The sequence below is a fragment of the Athene cunicularia genome (assembly GCF_003259725.1).
Source record: "Athene cunicularia isolate RWA chromosome 15 unlocalized genomic scaffold, athCun1 chr15_part1, whole genome shotgun sequence".
NCBI lineage: Eukaryota > Metazoa > Chordata > Aves > Strigiformes > Strigidae > Athene > Athene cunicularia.
This window is the reverse complement of record NW_020799121.1, coordinates 7,869,990-7,890,610: the sequence shown is the minus strand read 5'-3', so window position 1 is coordinate 7,890,610 and position 20,621 is coordinate 7,869,990. Positions and strand designations below refer to the sequence as shown.

General features: G+C 45.8%; 1 protein-coding gene across 9 annotated transcripts in view; it reads left to right on the top strand.

The window, feature by feature from the left end:
- FBRSL1 (fibrosin like 1) overlaps positions 1 to 3,354 on the top strand; it is a 399,022-nt gene extending 395,668 nt beyond the window's left edge. For all 9 annotated transcript variants that reach the window (XM_026859707.1, XM_026859706.1, XM_026859701.1 and 6 more), the window contains one exon: positions 789 to 3,354. In XM_026859707.1, the coding sequence (XP_026715508.1) occupies positions 789 to 2,022 (1,234 nt within the window). In that variant the 3' untranslated portion in view covers positions 2,023 to 3,354. The remainder of the gene's footprint in view (positions 1 to 788) is intronic.
- Positions 3,355 to 20,621: the final 17,267 nt, after the last annotated feature.

Genomic DNA, 20,621 nt, shown 5'->3' with positions numbered 1-20,621 from the left:
ATTAATTCAGCTTAAGCTGTCCCCACCATCCCTGTTTGGACATGGTTTAATGAACCACATGCTTGACCAGCAATCAGGACTACCAGAGAGGAAGAAATCTGGGTTAGCAAACGTAATCATAATGGATAAATACTTACAGAACTCCTCAAAACAGCTCCAGCTTTCAGCACTTGGGTCTTACAGCTCTCAAAAGCAAACCCAGCATAAAGCTTAGGCACCAGTGAGCCTCTCAGCTGCATAATGCAGTTATTTCAATCACACCATCATACTTTACATTTAAAGTGTCTCTCGTTCAAAGTGCTTTTAAAAGGTGATCATTATTTATTCCCCTCTTAAAGAGGTGGGAGTAACTGTGACTAATTGGCTTGCTCAGAGATGGAGGTGCAGTTAGAAATGTAAACCCTCGTGCCTCTCTTTCTAAAGCATGGACATTGTCATCAAACCCCTTGTTCGTCATAGCAGGTCCTCTCAAAACAGAGGTCGATCACTCAAGCTTCATGGCCCATTCAAGGATTTTTGTCCTGAAGCACCTAGCTTACCTGCCAAAACTGCCAACAACAAAAGCTCTCCTACAGCTCCATAGGAAAATAAGCATCATCTTTTGGCTGCTTCCAGTTGATGAGGCTATGATGTGTAGCATCACAGCTACAGCTGATGCTGACAGAGTTTTTCACATCAATTTCTGAGCAATCTCAAAGTACACAACTAAACACAGCACTATGCATGTCCAACATCACATGTATGTTTGTTCACACAAAACGAAGGATGTATGTTCTCTCTTTTTACAGAGACCTCATGGATAAAAACAGACATTCAAACAGATCCTCACCGGCATCGGCTCCAGTGACACATCAGATAAGCAATCTCATCCGCAGCAACAGCCAAACCTCCAGTGATCCCATCAGGCAGGTTAGCCTTGGTGAAAGGGAAAGGTCCAAAGAACCCGAGCGAGAGCACCCCGACCGGCTGAGAGAGCCGCCTGTAGCAGAACACAAGATTAAAGAGAGCCGTTCCCCAGTGAAGGAAACTCCAAGCCATGATAAGAGACCCTCTGAGGACAACACAAAGCCAGTAATCCAGTCTGTGTCCCCATACAGCAAACCTGCACTAAGTGAGAGCTTGAAGCTTACCAATCTAATGAGCAAGGACATGGAGAGAAAGACAGAGCTTCCCAGCGACCTCCAGAAGATTAAGAATGACATCAAAGTCAAAGAGGAGAGGAAGGAAGATAGTGATGTGCTGGTGGTAGGGTCTGAGCCTTCACAGCACTCCCGATCAGTGGAGCATCCCCCTCCACCCACTTTGCATGGATTGTCATTGCCTCACTCGATGGCTGCCTCTATGCCCATCTCCATGGGCAGTGTGCACCAGATGAACAACATGAACGTTCTGGACCGCAGCAGGATGATGACCCCGCTCATAGGCATGAACCCTTTGTCAGGAAGAGAGAGGCTGCCGCATCCCGGATTTTCTTGGGACCCGATGAGGGACCCGTTGCGAGATGCCTACCGGAGCTTAGACCTGCACCGTCGAATGGACTTTCAGCTCCGGACGGATCCTATCCACAGGTTCCCTACCACCTCTGGGTTTTACGACCATGAGCGTTCTTATAGAGACAGGGAGCCACACGACTATAACCATGAAAACCTTCTTGAAGCCCGCCGAGAGCAGGAGCGGTTGCGGCAAGTGGAGGAAAGAGAGCGCTTGCACTTACGGGAAGAACTTGAGCGTGCCAGAATGCACCACTTGCACTCGTCCCCCATCGAAAGTCACCTGGCACACGTGCCATCCTTCATGCCTCATTTAAGCGGGATGCATTACCCCAGACTGAGTCCATCCACTGCCATGCACAATGGGATTTTAAATAGGAATCCACCAACTGCAGCACTGAGCGCCCCACCGCCTCTTGTACCAGCGAGCAGCACCAGACCTGCCTCCCCACGCAGGACTACTCCACTCACAAACTCAGAGTCCAGGGACTACTCCCCCTCTAGGAACCCCAAAGAAGTAGAGGCACGATAGTCCCCAACATCGAATTTTAAACTTGCCTGTATATAAAACAAACAAACAAACAAACAAAAAAACAAACAGAAAAAAACAAACAAACAAAAAAAACAACAAAAAAAAACCTTTTACAAAATGCACTGCTGTAAACTTTTTTTTTTTAATGTAAAATTTGTAGAAGTTAAGCACATTTCCATAAATAACGGGGTCGGGGATGCAGACTTTCCAACAAGAAGGTTGCTGAGAATGGGAATTTAATATATAGGTATTGATTTTTGGTTTTGTTTTTTGTTTCTGTGCTAAAAAAAAAAAAAAGAGTTAAAAATATCAAGTTTGTACATTTTTTCCCAAATGTGAGAAACATTTTTAATGAATTTGTATTTTTTTTAATTTTGTGCTCTTTATTCACTTAAAAAAGATAAAATTTTGCTTTTGTTTTTAGTTAAATTTGCATTTTAAAGGCCTCAGATCCTTAAGAAAAAAATACCCAGGGTTTCTTAAAAGTATTATTTATGGAAATACTGTAGTTTTACAGTCCACTGTGAGGTTCCCTTCTGAGGCCAATTGATCACTTACCTTGGTACTTTGGAACCGAAGTTACAGATATATATTAAAATATTAATAATAATAATAATGTACAAAACTGTTTGTTTTTTGCCTTATTATATTATGCAGAAATTTAAGAGGAATTTTTTTTGACTTCTTGTTTTAAACAAAAAAAAACAAAGAAAACAAACTGTAAATATTCTGTTAATATAAATGTACACCAATATTAAATTCTTAACATAGGTAGACTTTATAAAAATGGTTTCTAGAACCACTCTGGTTATTTGTTAACATGGTTACAACTCATACTCTTGTCACAGTCAGAAATTCACACTCAGAAAGCTAAGTACGGCATATATACTTCAACTATGCAAGAACTTGGAGGCAGGTCTTAGTGGATGTTGGGGGGAGGAAGGTTTAAAAAAAAAAACAACCCAAAAACAACCAACTCGCAACTATGGAGACAGAAAAAAAAAAAAAAAAAAAAAAAAAAAGAGAGACTGAATTTTTTTGTACAAACACAAGGGACTGTTCGTCAAGGAAAGAGAGAGACACACGCTCCTGGAAGGGAATTTTGGTTTCCTACTTTTCAAGCTGGCAAAAGCAGATGGAACTGGCACAGTACCATGCGGCAGACCCTTTCCTTATTTTTTTTTCCTTTTTTTTTCTCTTTTTTTGTGTTGTGGGCAGGATCGCTGGCAAGCAAGGACAATTTTCCGTGGACCCCTTGTGCTAATTGTGCAGTGTTCTTATTGGAATCTGTATACAAGACAAAGTAGAATTTTAGGAGTGCAAAAAAAAAAAGTCTAATGGTTGATTAAAAAAAAAGAAATTCTGATATATTATCTATAGTACATGAAGACCATAAGCAAATGTTTGTTTCAGTGTGGTTCTGCCTTGAACTGCTTTTTGGCATGATTTATTTTTTATTTCCAATTTTACTTTTCATCCATATGTAAATTTTGCCATGTTTTACTTGCTGTACCATCCCCCCTCCCTTATTTTATTTTTCAGTGTCCATGTTTTATATATCCTGGGCTTTTTCTCTCTAGTTAATTCAGCCATCCGCTACTATTTTCTTGGCTCTGTAACTCTTGTTTCCCCCCCCTCCCCATCCTCCCCCCTGCACTAATCTGATGAAAGGAGGCTTAAAACAAAATAGGCATTAAAAATCAGCACCTGCTCTCCCAGCTGAAATCAGAGGAGCATATAACACATGGTGGAAGTGAAAAGTGTGTTGGACTCGGCATAAAGATATTCGCAGTGCTGGCTCAGGGGGATTGTAACCCTCCTGGTGCTATTGTCCAACACAGCCTCTTGCTTGACACCACCTCTAACACAGACCTGCATAAACGAACCTCCCTAACCTCTCTTAGAGTCCATGGCTGCATCTTCCCAATGCAGAGAAGTGCAAACAAGGGGATTGTTATTGCACACTTCAAAAAAAAAACCAAAAACAAACAAACAAAAATGGACCATACCCTGTGGAAGCATTTGGTCCATGTAAGATTTTAAAAGTGAGCATTAAATCAATGCCATGCTCCCCTGGCACTGCTGAAGGATTGCTCATTGCAGCCACACCAGTTCCAGAAGAGTTCATCATGACTGATGTTGTGGCAGTCTGAATATTAAAAGAAAATCAGTGGTGTGCCACTTACTGTTTTAGAAGGCATTGCTCTTACACTTTCGGAGGATGACCCATCAATAATGCTGCACTATAGTGGGATTCCTGCAGAATTACGCGTTGCTGAGTATCAGCCTTCTCACGAAATGGTTCATCATGATTAATGGTATTATTACCTAAACAGAGAACCTAATTAATTTAGCCTTATTCCTTTAAGCCACCCCAGCTGAGACGCCTTCTGCTAAAAAGAACTGGTACAGTAGGATTTCCTGGGTTTCATGCATTTCTACCACTGTTGAGCTTTCATTTTGTGCAGTTTTTACCATTTTCATTCTACGTTGGGCTGTCTCCCTAGAGGCTTCCCTCAGTTACCAAGAGGGTGGGATATAACAAACAAATGACAGTGGGAGGAAGAGGATGGGATTTGTAAGGCTCCTTGCCTCAGGCAACCTATTTTTAAAAAGATGCTCAGGAAAGCATAAGGAGGGAGACCAGCTCTTGCACTTGCATTACCTTTTATCCAAATGTGATGCCACATGCCACCACAGCTTGGTGGAATGAGATTTGGCGTGCACCAGCTTCAGTTAATGGGGGCCAGTCTTGGACTGGTCAGTAAAACGGACAAATTACCAGGAGTCCATGGAGTGAGGGAAGAAGCCAATCTGTAAAGCTGTAATGAATCTTCAGATTACTTGGCAAAAATATTAAACTTTTTTTGACAAAAAGATCTAGTACTTCCCTAAAAAGCAAGCTTTATTGCCTAAAACAAGCATATGGGAATTGTCCATTCCAGCCTTTATAGATACCATAAATACTTAGTTATTGGTGACCCCAAGTTAGACAAACAAATGGTCGATGCAGGGGAACCCACGGACTCCGTAGCAGCCTGAGCTGCCACCATCAGATCTGCAACACCGACATCACCCAGGTCCAGAGGAGGGAAAGCACCAGAAGCCAACTAGACAGAAATGCAATATCCTGAGAGCTTAGGCCAGAGCGAGACACAGCAGCTTTGCTTTGGGCAGGCTGCCAAGTGCCAGCGCAAAAGAAGAGGCAAATCAGTGGTGTGCAGCTCAGGCTTGAGCCAAGAAGCCTTTGGCAGTGGGGAAAACAGTTTGTGTTTTCCTTGGCTCATACAGAGCAAAAGAAGGAAACCTTTCCTTTACCTCCTTCAGGAGATTCCTATTTGCCAAAGTCTTAGGAAAACAGTCGTGTTGCAGTTTTGGGGAGGGGATTTTGGTCATGATCTTGTGAGAGACCCAAACGGCATTGTCTGTCACTGAAACCTGGGCTTCCCCATGCCGGGGGCTGCCGGGTCGCTCCCTGCACACCCCCACGCTTTCCCCAGTGCTTCTTGGTGTCCCTTTCCACAAGCAGTTTGCTTTGGGAAGAGTCTAACCACTGAAATAAAGGGAAATGGGGCTTTGGCAAACAAATTTAGCACTTTCGTTCAAATCCTGGGAGCTGGTAGCCCAGGGCTCAGCTGGGAAATGTTTTGGGAAGAGTGCGGCGGGTGGTGGGTTCAGCCTTAAACAGGGTGACACTGCGGGTGCAGCAGTGGCATCCAGGGGAGCCCCGTCATGTCCACCCGTGTCCAGCACATCAGCATCCCCCTGCTGAGGCCGCAGCTCTCTCACACCACCGAGATCAATATTTTGTCAGGAAAATGCCTTTCCCGGTAGCACACTGTATTATGTGAAACTGAATAAAAAGCAGGGGAAGGCTGCAATGGGCCTAAATTATAGGCTACCATTTCTGAACATAATGGGGAAGAAGAAAAATCAAATGGTGTTTTGAAGTTTAACTTGGAAAATATTTTTCCAAGGCCTTTGAGAGATGAGTGTGTGAAGGAAAAGGGTCGTCTCCCCTCGCCCCAGCCCCTGCTGCTGCAGCACAGCTGGAGGCCTCCCTACTGCAGCGGCTGGGACCTCCTCGCAGGTGTTGGAACGGCAATTTCTTTGTCTTCTCACAAAAAACCTTCTGCTCCATTAAGCTTCCCTAATTGCTGCATTTATCATCAGCCATTTTCTGCTTGTTCTCCTCCTCATTCAGCGAGGACATGTCAAAATAGAGATATACCCAGCCGTCCCTCCCGCGGATGAGGCTGTTCAGCAGGCACCGGCTGCTCAATTGGCCGTTGAGGAGAAGGTCCCTCATTACCGGTTCCACGGCCGCTTCTGTCTCACACAGATCACAGCAGCCAGGCTGCGCCGGCCGGGTGTCAGGCCCTTTGCACTGAGCCTTGATAAATAGCTGAGAAGAGAAAAATACAGGACTTCTTTTTTGATTCAAAACGCAACCAGTTCCATCCTCCTCCAACTCCTGATACAAATTCACGCAGTGAGCTGCAGCTGCCCGCAGCAGGGTGAAGCCCTTCATCTCCTCCTCAAAAGCAGTTTGAGGAGCAGGGCACGTATCAGACACCCAAAAGGGACCAGGGCCCAGCTCACACCCACATCGGCCTCGGTCACACACGGCACGTCCTTGCCCACGGCAGGAGCAACCGTGCAAGAAAACAGCCCCATCTTGGCGGGGACAGGCAGGTTTCTGCCGCTGTTTTGCAGAAGAACGGTCACGATATAAGAAGTTGTAATTAGATCTTCTGCAGAATTTGCTCACTGTTTTATCAAAACACTTTTGTTAATAAATACTATTATTTCAGGAAAAGGAAAACGCAGTTAGACACTGAAGGAAGTGACCATCTTTTCATAAATGCTCTGCTCCCTACCGCGGCCTCTCCTCTCCTGCACGTCCAGCCGAGGGAGAGCCAGTGCCCAGCAACACTCCCCGGCCGCGCCAGCAGTGGTAGGATCACTCAGAACATTGCAAAACAGAGAACTCTGTGCATATCCAAATTCAAAGTCTGGCCAGTGAGAAATGCAGTGGTGGGGAACTAGTTTGGGGAAGCTTTTAGGTTTCATTATTCAAAAATATTTCTTTTCATTTTGAGTGCTATAAAATACCACTCCAGCAAAAATTTACTCCAAAAACCATGAGACAGGAGTGATTTTTGAGAGAAAGGCAGTTTATTGAAATAAGAAAGGAATGAATAATTTTAACTTGAGAGGGAATTGAGCCCAGCTGAGCACCACATCAGAGCCTTGTGCTGGGTGAAACCAAGCTCAGGGAATCGGGATCTTTTCCACATTGGCTTAATAGTACCAGGAGAGTGGACATGCTGGAAATTCCTTTATTTAATTGTACCATGAGGCAAAGATCCTCTTCTGTCCCATGTCCCTCTGTGTCTCGGAAAGTGCTTTCATCCGGGTCAATGGCTCTTAAACAGAGGTGCAGGAACCATCACCACCTGTAAAATCCTTCCTGGGGGCTTGCTGAATTCCTGTCACAGACACGGGACCAATGCAATGCTTTGGAAGGAAGATGAAAGGATTTAAGAGTGTCTCCTTAATGGCTTGTTGAAAGAAAAATCTGGAAGAAAACTGACCTAAAGCATTGTAGGTTCCCTTATGGAATCTGTATTATTCTTTCCATTTCACCAAGACAAGCTGCAAGCTGCAAACCTCCTGCCTGCTTTTAAGGGTGCATTCAGCCACTTGTGTGTAGGTTCCCACAAAACCCATTAGGATGCCGGCAGCCATACCCTGTCTATCAGCCAACAAAGGAATAGCAGAAAGAGAGAAAGTAAGTGAGCAAATTTCCTGCCACATCTCAGTAACAAATAGAAATACACACCACTATCAAGGCCACGGTAAAGATCGGCTGCTTTCCACCTGCCTATGTTGGTGGGTACTTGGTCACAGGCAGAGGCTTCTACACCCACCATGAAGTGAACAAAGGAAGAGGGAGGAATTTTACGGATTATTTTTTTTTTCCAAAAAAAAAATGGCTCAGGATTTTTGGTTTGTTCATGGACATCGTGTGTAAAAAATGTCTGACAAAGGAATCTCATCTGACTGGTGGATTGCACTAAGCCCCTTTGGACAGGGGAGGTGATAGTACCATAAAATACACTTTATGGCTTCCATTTGAAAAAACACCCCTTAACTCTCAGCACATGTGACTAGTAGCCCTGAAAAGTCTAAAAGCCATGTGCTGCTGTCATGGGACTGTAAAGGCTAACCATGTGTCTGCAGCTGAAAAAGCAGGGATCGAAAGCAGTCCAGCTATTCAAGGAATTATTTCAGGTGGTGGGAATGGCTCTGGAGGTCACGCATAGCCAGATTAGCCTTTCCAATTAGCATTTTTTGCCCTGTCCTGTGGAGTTTCACTGATCAAACTCTGCAGAATTTAAAGGTTAAGCCTCAAGCATGACCCAGCTACCTTCCAGTCTGATACAGGATCGATACCATGTCCCTGGCCAACAAGGCACTGGGGTGCCCATGGCACATGCCCAGAGCATGGCAGAGCAACAGGAGGAGCCAGATCCCCTCCCACCTGTGTCCACAAAAGCCATGCTGGCTTATTTGGGCCATTACTGATGGATCCTGTGGCAAAGACACTGTACACTTTTTCTGCACCCTGCCTCCAACGTGTTCAGTGGATGACTTCACACGGCCAGACATGGCCAAAAATATGCCTCTGTGAACTAATGAATTGGTTTAATTGTCTGCCAAACCTGAGAGCAGCCAAAAGTAACAAATTAAAGTTTACAATCCTGTGGTCTCATTTACAAGGGGATAATACAGCAACTGTTTATTTTGTGAGATGTTGGAGTGAGTCGGGAGAAAATTACAGCCCCTATATAATATTAATAATAATCATCATCATAAAAATACTTTTAATAGGAAACACCGATGGTTGTTTTGCTCCATTAACTTGCACTATTGTTTCAGCCCGTCTGGCTGCCGACTCAGCAGGGCAGGGGGTGTTGATTCCCCAGAGGCAAAACCGGCTTCACAGTCACAACAGCTCGCAGCAGCTTCACGCTGTGGCTGTAGCATGGCAGCATCCGTGGGAGGTTCTGCAGGGCCAGATGATGCTTTACAGGGCCAGGGAAAGAGCACCAGGGGAGGAAGGAGATGCCAGGCTGCCTGGAAGCTGCTGGCAGACCTTACAGCTGATGTCCCCTGCCCAGAGGACACAGGAGATGGGGGCAGCAGCTCTGCAGTTTTTGGACGATGTGCAAGCTGCACCCTTCGTGAAGCCAGCACGGTGCCAGGGGATGGGGGTGCAGGATCAGCCCGGCATGAGCCGCAGCACTGACCAGCAGCCGTGCCCCCGAGGAGGAGAGAGAGCCTGGCACACGCCCCACAAGGCCCCACTGACAACTCCTGTCACCTCACAGCCCAGCAGGCAGGTGGCTGTTTCTGCTCCGTGCCGGGACAGGGGTCCCCGTGCCGTGACACTGCCAGGGCAGGAGAAGAAGCCCCCCGGGCTGGGGACGACTGAGCCCAGCGCTGCAGGTGCTGGCACGGGCCCAAACACACCAGCGGCTGAGCAAAGAGGATGGTGATGTCTGTGCCGAGAGTAAATAAATGCAAAGAACTGTCAGCCTACTTCAAGCCATTGCATCAGAAGCCCCAGCTGCATCTTCCCTCGTGCCCAGCGCTGGTTCCCCGGTTCCCCCAGGTACCCTGTTGCCTCCAGCCACAGGCGCCAGAGAAGTGGGGGCTTGTGAGAGGGGCTTTGGGACAAGGGAGGGTCCTAAATATGGAAAAACTGCCGTAACTGACTGTTTTTCTGCAAAATAGATGAGGCCCATAGGAAGCTCAGCAGCTGGGCGAATGGCTGTGTCGCCAAAGGCAGCTGAACGGGAATGCAAGAGGGGGAAAAATAAATAAATACATCCGTACATCCCCATGAAATGAATCTCTCCCCATTCAGCCATTTCCCTTTATTTCTTCCTTTTAGAAGCAAGGTTATCGGGTCTAACATCACATCCAAACATTTCAGCACTAGCATTATACGGGATGCTCCAAGGTCAGCGCCTGCAGCTGTAAACTCATTAGTCTTGTCTTTTGTGAGAGAAGAAAGCCTCTTCATTCCTCTCTCACCCCCTTCCCCCCTAATTAAAATTAAAGTATTTCCTGGCCAAAAGTCATTTCTGCATTCATTCATCTCAATTCTTTTCTGTTTGGATAAACCACCCTCTGGTACTCCGAGGGTGTTATGTATACAAACTATAAACTCTTAATGGTCCTGCAGTGTGTTATGACTGGCCTAAAGAGCTAAAGCAGGCTCTGAAAAAAGTGGTTCTTGGCAACGCCATGTATGGAGCTCAGGCTCATCAGTCATATGCAATTAGAGATTAAAAGTGCTTGATGGACTATAGGGGAGACCAGCACGGAGGGAGATTAGGAATGTAGGAGAGAGAAGGCAAACAAAAGCTTTTATCTCGGCGCAGCAGTTGCTACTACAAAGCAGCAACGGGAGGACAGTGCTCATTTTCCGGAGGCACCCACAGCCCTTCCAGGCTCGAGGGCCCAGGCGTGCTGGTCGCGGTGCCCCATCTCCATCCTGGCGACCACCCACATGTCCAGCGAGCGATGCAAGGTCCTCTGGGGCTGCCGGGGTTGGCGGCTGTTTCTCAGGGAGGGCACAGGAAGGCCGGGCTCAGGAGGAGGCTCACACTGCAGCCCAAGATTTCAGGATCCTGTCACCAGCTGCCTGTGAACAGAGAGCCTGGCAACCCCAACCCCCCCAGCTGCTGGTAAGGGCCAATCTGCCCAAAACAGAGGCACCTGGGAGGCATCAGGGGCCTGAAGGGTTTATAAGGATGGGGAGGGAACAATGCTACTTTATTTTTTTTAGGGCAAAGGGGTGTTTCCAGTTGGGGTCCTGTAGCTTTGGGGGGTGGGGTGTTGGCATGTAAATAGTTTTGAAAGGTCTGTGGCTATTTATTTCCTATGTTTTGCTGAGTGTGGGGACCTGCTACATGCTGAAACAGGCTGTTGGGGCAAGGCAGCTCCCAGCTGACCACGTCGCTGCCTGAATGCACCCAAGGGCAGGAGCTGGACACAAGAAGGTGAGATAAGGAGTTGGGATTAGCAGGGACTGTCTTCTCCTCTCCTTCTGTATCTTCAGTCTATGCAGCCTTGCCAATTTTGGGCAGGCTTAAAATGCTGGGCTAATGTGGGGTATAGGAGGGTATAGAAATGGGTTTTTGCCTGTAGGGAAATATTTGGGTTTGCAGCCTGGGGAAACCTTTTTCAGGCTACCCAGAGAGACCTCAGCCAGAAAGCCCAACTGATCTTCACCTTGGATGGGCCCACAAGACAATGCATTCTTTCTTGCAGTGAAGCAGTTGTTTTGTTAACAAGATTTGGTTTGAGCTAAGAAAATGTTTGGCTCTCACTGGAAGGGAAAAACATAAACAAGTTGGGTAGGGCAGTCTTGAACCCAAGGTAGTATAAATGTAGGATTAAGCACCATCCATCCATGCCATCATGGTAACTGTGTGCTGGAGGCTTTTCTACTCCTCATCAGGGCTCAGGGGTTCAGTGCTCTTTTCTGGGTCACTGACTCAGTGGCAAATTAGGGGAAAGGCTCCACCAAGCTGAGCTGCCAGTATGGCTGGGCAGGTCTCCTGTGGAAACAAGGACATAGTTCAGCCTGAAAAACTGCATGAGGCTTCAGCCTGTCTTCTCTGCATCTTCAAACACCTTCGTGCTTTGTGTAGGAGGAAGGTGTGAGACAGCTCTTCTGTGCATGGTGGTCACTGTGATCCAATAAACTGTTTCCTATAGTGTCAGGAGACACAGGTGAGACTTAGCCTCACCAAGAAGGTTGCAAAGAACTATCTGAGAGTGTCAGACCTTGAAAAAATGGAGGCTTCCCTTGTTTCTCCCCACAGCACAGTTGTCCTTCCATCCCTTTTCTTTTCCTACCCACAGCTAGTAAGAGAGACAGAGAGGCACTTGGCCTGCACAACCTGAAGGAAGGAGCTGACTCTTTATGGAGTTTTGTTATAGAAGTCTCAATCAGCCATTAGAGGTTCATTTAAATGGGTTTTCTTGAGCATTAATAGGCTATGGTAGTGCATTCATAACCAGCTTTCCTCAGGTTTTGCAGAAAGTGGTATAAGTGGGTTTTTTCAAGTATACGTGATTGCTCATAGCTGCTGAAGTTGATTTGAATCACTTGCTACCAGGCTCACCAATTTAGCCTGATAAATTGTGCATTATTAAATGGGGGAAAGGAACAAAGCTGTGTGCTCCCAGAGAAGAAAATGCAGGATTTCTCATCAGTGAAGAATGATTCTTCTCATCAGCACAGCCTGAGAAAGGCCATAATGAACCATTTGCACTTGAGAGCAAAAGCCTTCAGTCTACTACATTCCTGATCAGTCCTTGTGCTCTGAGATTCAGGTGTGATGGGTTCTGCCCAGAGCCAGCCATCTGACCAGCAGCACTATGTGTGTAGCTAAGTGTGCTTACATCAGTGCTCCTTGGCCACTCTCCCTTGGTGTCAGTCCTCCCCTCTGCACAGCTGATGGTGGCCCTGCCTGTCTATTCAGGAGCACTTAGAGACTGCAAACTGTATATGGAAGAGGGATCCAAACCCTTGCCCCAAGCATTAGTACTTGCTAAAGAAACAAACATATTCAGAAGGCTTTTCTCTTTGTGTTGGATAGAAAGCATCTGCCATGCAGGAAATAACCTTCTGACTCCTTGGGAAGCTGGTTTTGTTCTCACCCACACAAGCTGCTCACCAGTCAACAGGCTCACTGGTGATCATGAGTGAGGTCATGGAGTTGGTGCTTGGAAAGGACTGGTCTCCATTACTGCAGTAATGAGAGTATTGGTTTGGACTGATATTCTGAAATGCATTTTAAGCAGTTTCAATCCTGACAACTCAGCCTCTGACCCTAGCTGCAGTGACAGGGTATCCAAATTACCCACTCTATGGATGACACTGAAGTATAATTAGTGCTTTTAATATATTGCATAAGAACAAGGCTTGCTGGATCGCACTGCTCCATCAAGACTGGCATTCTGCTGAAGTGTCCCGGTGTGCATGGGGCTGTATAATCAGGTACCACACTGAGTTTTCACGTAAGCACCGTGGTTATTAATGCATTACTATGTGACAGCCAAGCCCTGCACGCAGGCTGCATGCTCGGCCCTGGGGGACTGTGGGCGCTGTGCATCTCGTACTCAGCCTCGTGGCCTGATGGATGGACCTGTGTTAATGAGCTCCAAAGGGAACCACATGGAGCCCTCCTTGCTGGAGGCACAAGCCTCTAAGGGAGGGAGTTAAAAGGGGGCAAGAAAGAACAGTAGAGAAAAGGGATAGACTCCAGATAGCTCCTTTGGGGATGTGAAGGTTGTGCTTGATTAAAAGCAGTGCTTTATGAAAATGTTATTTGCTATGCTTGGAAGATGACATTCAGTGCAAGAAGAGTATACAGCAAACCTAATATGCTCCCTATGGAAAGGGCCGGGGTGTGTGCCTGTGAATGCACCCTATCCTCTTATCTTTGATCCCCTCTCTTTACTAGCTGGAGTTTTCCTCCCAGTGCTGGGAGGTTCCACTTTCTCTGAGATACGTAGGCATCCTTCCTCTGTGGCAGTGTGCAAGCAGTGATGCAGAAAAGGCCTTTGATCAGAAGATTCACAAAAGCAGAGAACTGCGACTGCCTCTCTGGGACACACGGATGACTTGTATCAAGATCTCAACCCTCAAATCCCATCCTGAACTCACAGGGTGTATTTGTTTTGGACGCCGTCAGCTTGGCTACACCAGTACAGCTGGAATGAGCCTTTCAGAAGGTGATGCACAGATCTATTTCCAAGTAGTTTGCACTAGACTTTGTCTGGACGTGTTTGGTTTTTAATGCTTTCCCAGAACACTAGTAAATTTTTATTTCTGCTGAGAGCAGGAGAAACTAGCTGCTGTGCACAGAATAAAGTTGATTGTCTACAAAGTTTAATGCTGTTTTCTTGCTCTATTATTTGGCCATTCTGTGTTTGTGCAAAACTCCGTTTTAAAGCTCACTCGGAGCTCCTGGCCTGTGCAAGGAAGAGAAGGGGGGAAAGCTATTTCTATGCTCTGCCAAAATACACAAAAGTTTTATGTACCATGATGGAAAGTTAAGGTGAAAAGGGCTGGATCTGAGACAAGAAACATTTCTTTAATTTTCTCTACTTTTTTTAACAGGATTTGCTGTTGCTTTGAAAGCCTCCTGCTATTTTACAGGCAATAAAAAAGAGAGACTGAAAACATTTATTTCCTGAGACTTGCCCGTTTCTTGAGCTCTGTTAAACTGAGCATGCCTAGCAAGGGGAAGGGATGGCATAAGCCCAGCAGACCCTTCACCCAGCTGAGAAGACCAGAATTTGCCTGCCTGGCCCCAATAATGGAAAGCTTCGTTCTGCTTTGCAGCCCTTACCCTGTGCCCTGTCCTGTGCAGCCCTGGGATCCCCCAAGGATGGGACCTGCCCCCCCAAAGCCACACGAGCTCCTGGGTGCCTGGACTGCTGTGCAGGTGAGCAGGCTGCCACCTCATTTTCCACATTGGTGACTGCTCTTGGCTCACAGGTAAGCCAAGAGATTTTACACAGCCAGGTGCTGTCTGGCTGCTATAAGGTCCCCCTGCTTGGCCAATAATGTCATCTAGTGCCCCTCCCATGGGCTGATAGGGGTTACAGGAACCAGCAGAGCTTCAGGTCTGCCCCATCTCCCCAGCCCGGGGAGGCACAGGGGTTTCCTCTTGCAGCACAGTCTGTGACCAGGGCTCCAGCACGATGGTGACCCTGCTCTTGGCTTCTCCCAGTGAGTCTCGACTGGTGGTAAATCCAGGTCGTGGACGTGGAGGCCAGACCTGTAGCTGCACATTAGGGTTCACAGACCATTTCAGAAGCATATGCTGCAAATGAGAGGATGTGTGAAATAAAAAATATTTTCACATGATTCTCATGCAGTTTAGCCTTCCTTTGACCTACAGCTTTACTTTTACTTACTGCCATTGTTTTTGGCTGAAAATTACAAAGCTGAAAAAGCATCTGTTCCAAATAATGCTGGTCAGGCTTCTGGATAACAGCTCAGCAGCTTCCTGCCAGGAGCAGTTGCTGTGGCTTCTCAATTACTCTTAAGATGTATTCAATGTTTTGGGGAGGATAAGGGAGTATTGTGAGGAAGATAGGAAATATTTGTTTGTAGAAAGCCTAGATATCAAAGGCCTAAGCATCTTAACTAGGGTATGTTTGAAAACTACACAGTTCAGGTGAAACTCTTAAAGGGGAAAGAATGTAATGTGGCCTTTAAGGAGCATTAAACAAAGACGATTTTCTGAAGAACTGGCTATCAAATATGAACTGAGTTCAAAATAGGATCAGTTGGGAAGCATGTATTATTAAGCAGTTCAGATCTTTTAATATCTAAAGATATCCTCTTTGAGTTGCTGGTTTTCAGAGATGAGCCACCTTTTTTATTTGGTTTTGATAGGGAAATGTCTAAAAATGTGGTTTTTTCAGTTCACACCAGGGCAGATATTGAAAATGTTTGAGTTGTCTCTTCAGTTAGGAAGGTAATCTTGCTTGCCTGCCCACCCGAACCTCAGAGGTTATTTCTGAGTATCCTGCAAAGCCTGGGGAAAACGCCCTCCCTGCAGCAGATCCTTTCAGGCCCGCCTGCGGAGCAGCAGGGTGGCTGACCTCAGTCTGCAGAGCTGGCCGGCAGGTTTGGCTCTTCCAGGGCGGGTCTGGCTTGGCTTTGGTTGCTTTGGTGCATTTCCCTCCTGCGCTGCCCTGCCCGCAGTACAGGTGGGCAGGGTTTGGCAGGCAGCAGGAGGAGTGCTGGCTGTCACAAGCTACTTGTCCTGGTCTCTCTGGCTTGCTCACAAGGTCACTTCAATAGCAATATGTTCCTGACTTCTCTCTGTTTAGACTAGCCAACAGTGGGATCACTGGTGGCTTCGTGCTCCTGCCAGCCCCTGCCCGCTCCCTCCGCAGCCCTCCTCTGCCAGACTCTGCTTCCTGGCTGGGCTCCAGCAGCATGTCTTATGTTCAGCCAACCTGAATCCCCTCTGAATGCTTTGATACGATGTTTTTCTTCGCTTCTCCTAAAATGGTTGAAGGCTCAACCTGATTTGTACCATTCCTCATGAATCCACCGGTGTTGTGGACCTGTGCCCAAGGAACACGGCTCCATTTAGGCCTCATGTACCATCTGCTGTTCCTTTTAATGATTTGATTTTAGACAGAGGATAGGGAGGCAATCCCAATAGCTGGGCAACTGCTCCACTTCAAGCAAGTGGAGGAGGCAAGCTCTGCTCCTGGGGGGTGGCCCAGACTAGCACATGCCTTCTGTCCCCTGACCAACGCACACTGTGTCCCCCCCAAAGCTGCACCTCAGTTTTACTAAGCACAAAACCAAAGGTTCCCATCTCCTCACCTTCATATTCTTTTGACTGCTACTGTAGTGACTCAGCTTTAGAAATGAACGATGGACATTTTCTGTTTGAAATATTGGGCCTTAAATGACATCTTCATTTGTGGCTTTGATTTTAACAGAAACAAAAGCATGGCTTTGAGTATGCATGTGAGCAGGTGCCCTATCACACAAGCAAGGCAGTGATGACATGCACACTACCATGTACACCTGAACCTATTTTTTTCAGCCCTGAGTTTCAACAGTTTTAGCTTCTTGAAATTTCTAAAGATACAGAACAAAGCCACAACCTAACTGGGAGAGAGAGGGGGAAGCAGATTTAAATCTCAGCTGCTTTTTTTTCCCCACCATCTACTCCAAGATGTTTATTGTCAAAGATGATCAGTAAGTACAGCGACAAGTTGTTCAAAAGTTAAAATGCTAACTTTAAAACAGAATAGATGGGATGTCAAAGTCTTGCCCTGCTCCTGCTTAAGGTTCTTGGTTTCAGTAACACAAAATCCCAAACTGAAGTTTTCCTTTTAAGTAAGAAGGGGCAATAGCAAAACCTGCACCTTTGCCACAGTCCAGTGTCTCATTGCTGAGTTTGTGACTTGAACTCTCCAGTAACAATGGTTGGAGATTAGCGGTTACCAAATCTGCAAGCCCAGGGGGTTATTGATAGGATCTTGTGTAGACAGATCCTGTGCTAGTCCGCATTGCTGCCAGATGGAACTGCACAGCAGGTTCCTCCTGATTCCTAGGATAGGGTTTTGTCCTAATTTACTTGCCTCCTGGTTTCTCTGGTATCTTGGATGACTGTTACTTGTGAGCTTGTCTGCATGTTTCTGAGCATTATTTGTCTGCTTTACTTCAGTTCTGATTACTCCCTATCTCACAGTACTTTTCTATTATCTGTTCAGATGGTTAAACTGGAGATTAAATGGAGTAAAACGTTATTACATTGGAAAAATTAAACTTCTGATTTTTTTGGCTGAATTCCCTTGACTAAATTATGTGGGTTTTTTATTTGCTATAGCAGGTCCCCAGGCTCCTGGCTGATGTTGCAAAATGTTAACAGTTTCTCTCACTTCCCTGTACTCTCCCAACCACCCCCCAGCCAATATTATGGTCTGTCCATCCTGAGTGGGTTGGGTTTTTTAAAGGCTCTGCTTCCCCACTGTAAGTGCTAGTACACATGGGCCCTGTGGTTACCCCTGGGCTGTCTAAATCTGCACCTTAAACTTCACAGTATGCAGATCACCAAAGAAGTGATAAGTCAGCCAGGTTGTCACACTTGTACGAGAGAGGGTCACTAATTTACACCTATGTGTAAAGATGTGTAAATATTGTCTTGGAATCCCGTTGCTAAGCCTGAATGAAGGTAGACAGCTGAGTCTTTCAAGGATAAAACTGATACTGCAATGTTGGGCTACAGAACAGTACTGCAAGAATTGGATTCCTGGGATTTTATAGGGGAGCAGGCTGAGACATGCCAAGAGGTTTTGTCCAAGGTGGATGCCTGAAGGTTACATCCTCATCTGGAGTGTTTGGAGTATGGGAATAAACAGAACTTCCTTGGCAGACACCAGCCCTGAGTTAGGGACAGACTCAGGGTGGGAGAAATGCTTCAGGAGTCACTTGCCCAAAGCACAATCCCCCATTAATTAACAGGAAGGTTTCCATGTGCTATACATTCCAAGAGGCTTTGCTTGGCAGCCCTGTCGATCATTCCCAATGCACTCTAAGACAGGAAATCTGGGCAGTTTATAATTCTTTGTTGCCTGCTGTGTATTGAGCACAGACTTTTGCATCTGCCCTGTTGCTACTGTACCAGGCAAATGCTTTAGCAGGACTGTTTTGCTTAGTGATGTGGGCATGTGAACAGCTGGCAAAGCTAAGCCGTATCCCTCCTACTCCCATGTGCCATAGAGGCTGAACCCTTGCTGAAATGTTCATTTTTCTAACATCCTCCAAGACACGACACAGCCCTGTGTTCTGGGTTTCATCATGCACAAGCCAGCTGCAGGTGGCGAGAGGGCAGATTACAACAGCATCAGTTCAGATCTTTGTTTTTATTCCCATACCAAAAAGCCTACAAACGATTCTCCCCTGGGTTTTCCATTAAATGAAGCTCAATGTTCAAAAGGCATTGAAAAGCAAAAAACTAAAAAAGAAAAAAAAAAAAAATATATAAGGGACTTCTTATTCCCCAAACCATGCATTATAAATGTAGGAAACCCACAATTAGAGTTGTACTTTCAAGACACTACTCAGAAAAACTGAAGCACAGCACACAAGTAAAAGGTAATTGGATGGGTATGACATCAAAAGCAACCTCAACCTGACCCTGTAGTGACCTGCATAATGACCACAAATTTGTGATTTAGGCCAGATTACTTCAAACTGAGCTTTAAAGAGCTAATAGATTGGTGGGGGGATTTTTTTGTTTTGTTTCCTTGTCTCTTTGTGGCCCTGCTGTGGGCAGTTTTGGTGTGAAGCGGCTGGACAAAGCAGCCCGGAGGTGCTTTGCAGTCACAGAACGTTTCCACAGGGAGATTGAGATTGTCAGAGCTAAAAGCAGGAGTTTGCTACCACTGTCACAGGGTCACCTTCTGCGTGATGCACAACTCCTGCAGTGCAGCTGGTACTGGGTTAAGGGGTGCCTGATGTAACTGGGATGGAGCTAAATTTGCAGTTAATTCAGTGATTTATAGCCTGTGCCAGACCCTGCACCAAAGGCTTCTGTGCCTTACAGGAGTGCATTCCTGCCTCAGTTGCTCCTCCACTAGTGCTACATTAAAGCTGAGCGAAGGGTGCAATGGCAACCTTTAACGTTCAGGTTTTGGGCACAGGTGAGAACTTAAAGAAAGGGCAGCTGAGCCAGATCAGCTACTGAAGCATCACCTGCTGCTGTAGCACTGCTTGGTCCCAGAGAACAGCCTTCCCCCTGTGCAGGCCGTCAGTCACGGGAAGGTGGCGGGTGACTGAGTTCTTGTGTCACAATAACTCCACTTGCATTACTTGAGCTTGTTTGTAGCCTATATAATCATAGCAATTAGATACAACCACTCTTAGCTGCGTAGCTTAATTACAACTAAGGCACATCATTTCAATTATTTTTAATTATATGGAAAATGTGAAGTCTGTTACTCCATTGTTAAAATCATTTGGGACAAACAAGACTAAAGTGCTAAATTTCATAAAGGACCTAGTTATTAATTTTAACTCACTAATGAATGGATGTGTCTCTAAATTCTCCAAAGATAGTCTCTACTTGAAGAGTCAGTGCTGTAGATTTATGGATAGACTGGCTTGTACAGAGAGATTCAGTCCCAGCTTTAAATGCAAAATGGAAATGTCCCATACTCCTGTCTCAAGCAATACTTCTACAAAAGTTATTTCATGTTAATTAGAAGTAACCACCTTAAAATTAACATCCACTGCTGCTGAAATTTCACTGTGTGGACACTCTTCTGACAAAATAAATGTAGGCATAACCACTTGGAATTACTTGGAATAATTTTAGCTTCTAATTAAGCCAACAATTTTCTAAGACATTGAAATCTACCTCCTACTAGCTCATTTCTATTTAGTCTTTGAAAGAAAATGTTTAATGCTCCTTGGGCAAATTTGGAAAGTCTTATTTATGATATGTACTATTTTTATCTGCTCTTATAAATACCACTCTGTTAGAAATAAAATGTTTCTGGAGTTTGCTACATTAAAAGGAAAAGAAAACACAGCAGAAACTTTGAGTCCTGTTTTAAAGCATAAAAGGGTTTATCTTATCTAGAGCAACCGGTACAGGATAACCACTGTTATCTTATCACCACATATTGATGTCAGGGTTTAAAAGGCCTTGAGGCTGTTATGCTACACGGAGCAGAACTCCTACACTGATAAACACTGATAAAGCCGCAGTGCTCTAATCTAAACTACACCTTCTTTCTGCCCCAAATACACATGAGAAGAGCCAGAAGCATTTTTCCTAGCACAGCACAATCCTCAGAGTAAGGGTGGGCTCCTTGGCCTGCTGGCGCTGCTGGGGAAGGTCCCTGACCATAGGCAAGGCTGACAGGAGCCTTGAGGAAAGGGAAAGAAACCCATCTTCAGGCCAATCTTTGCCCATGGACATCCCTAAACTTCAGCTTTACAGGAATAACCTGAACCAAAG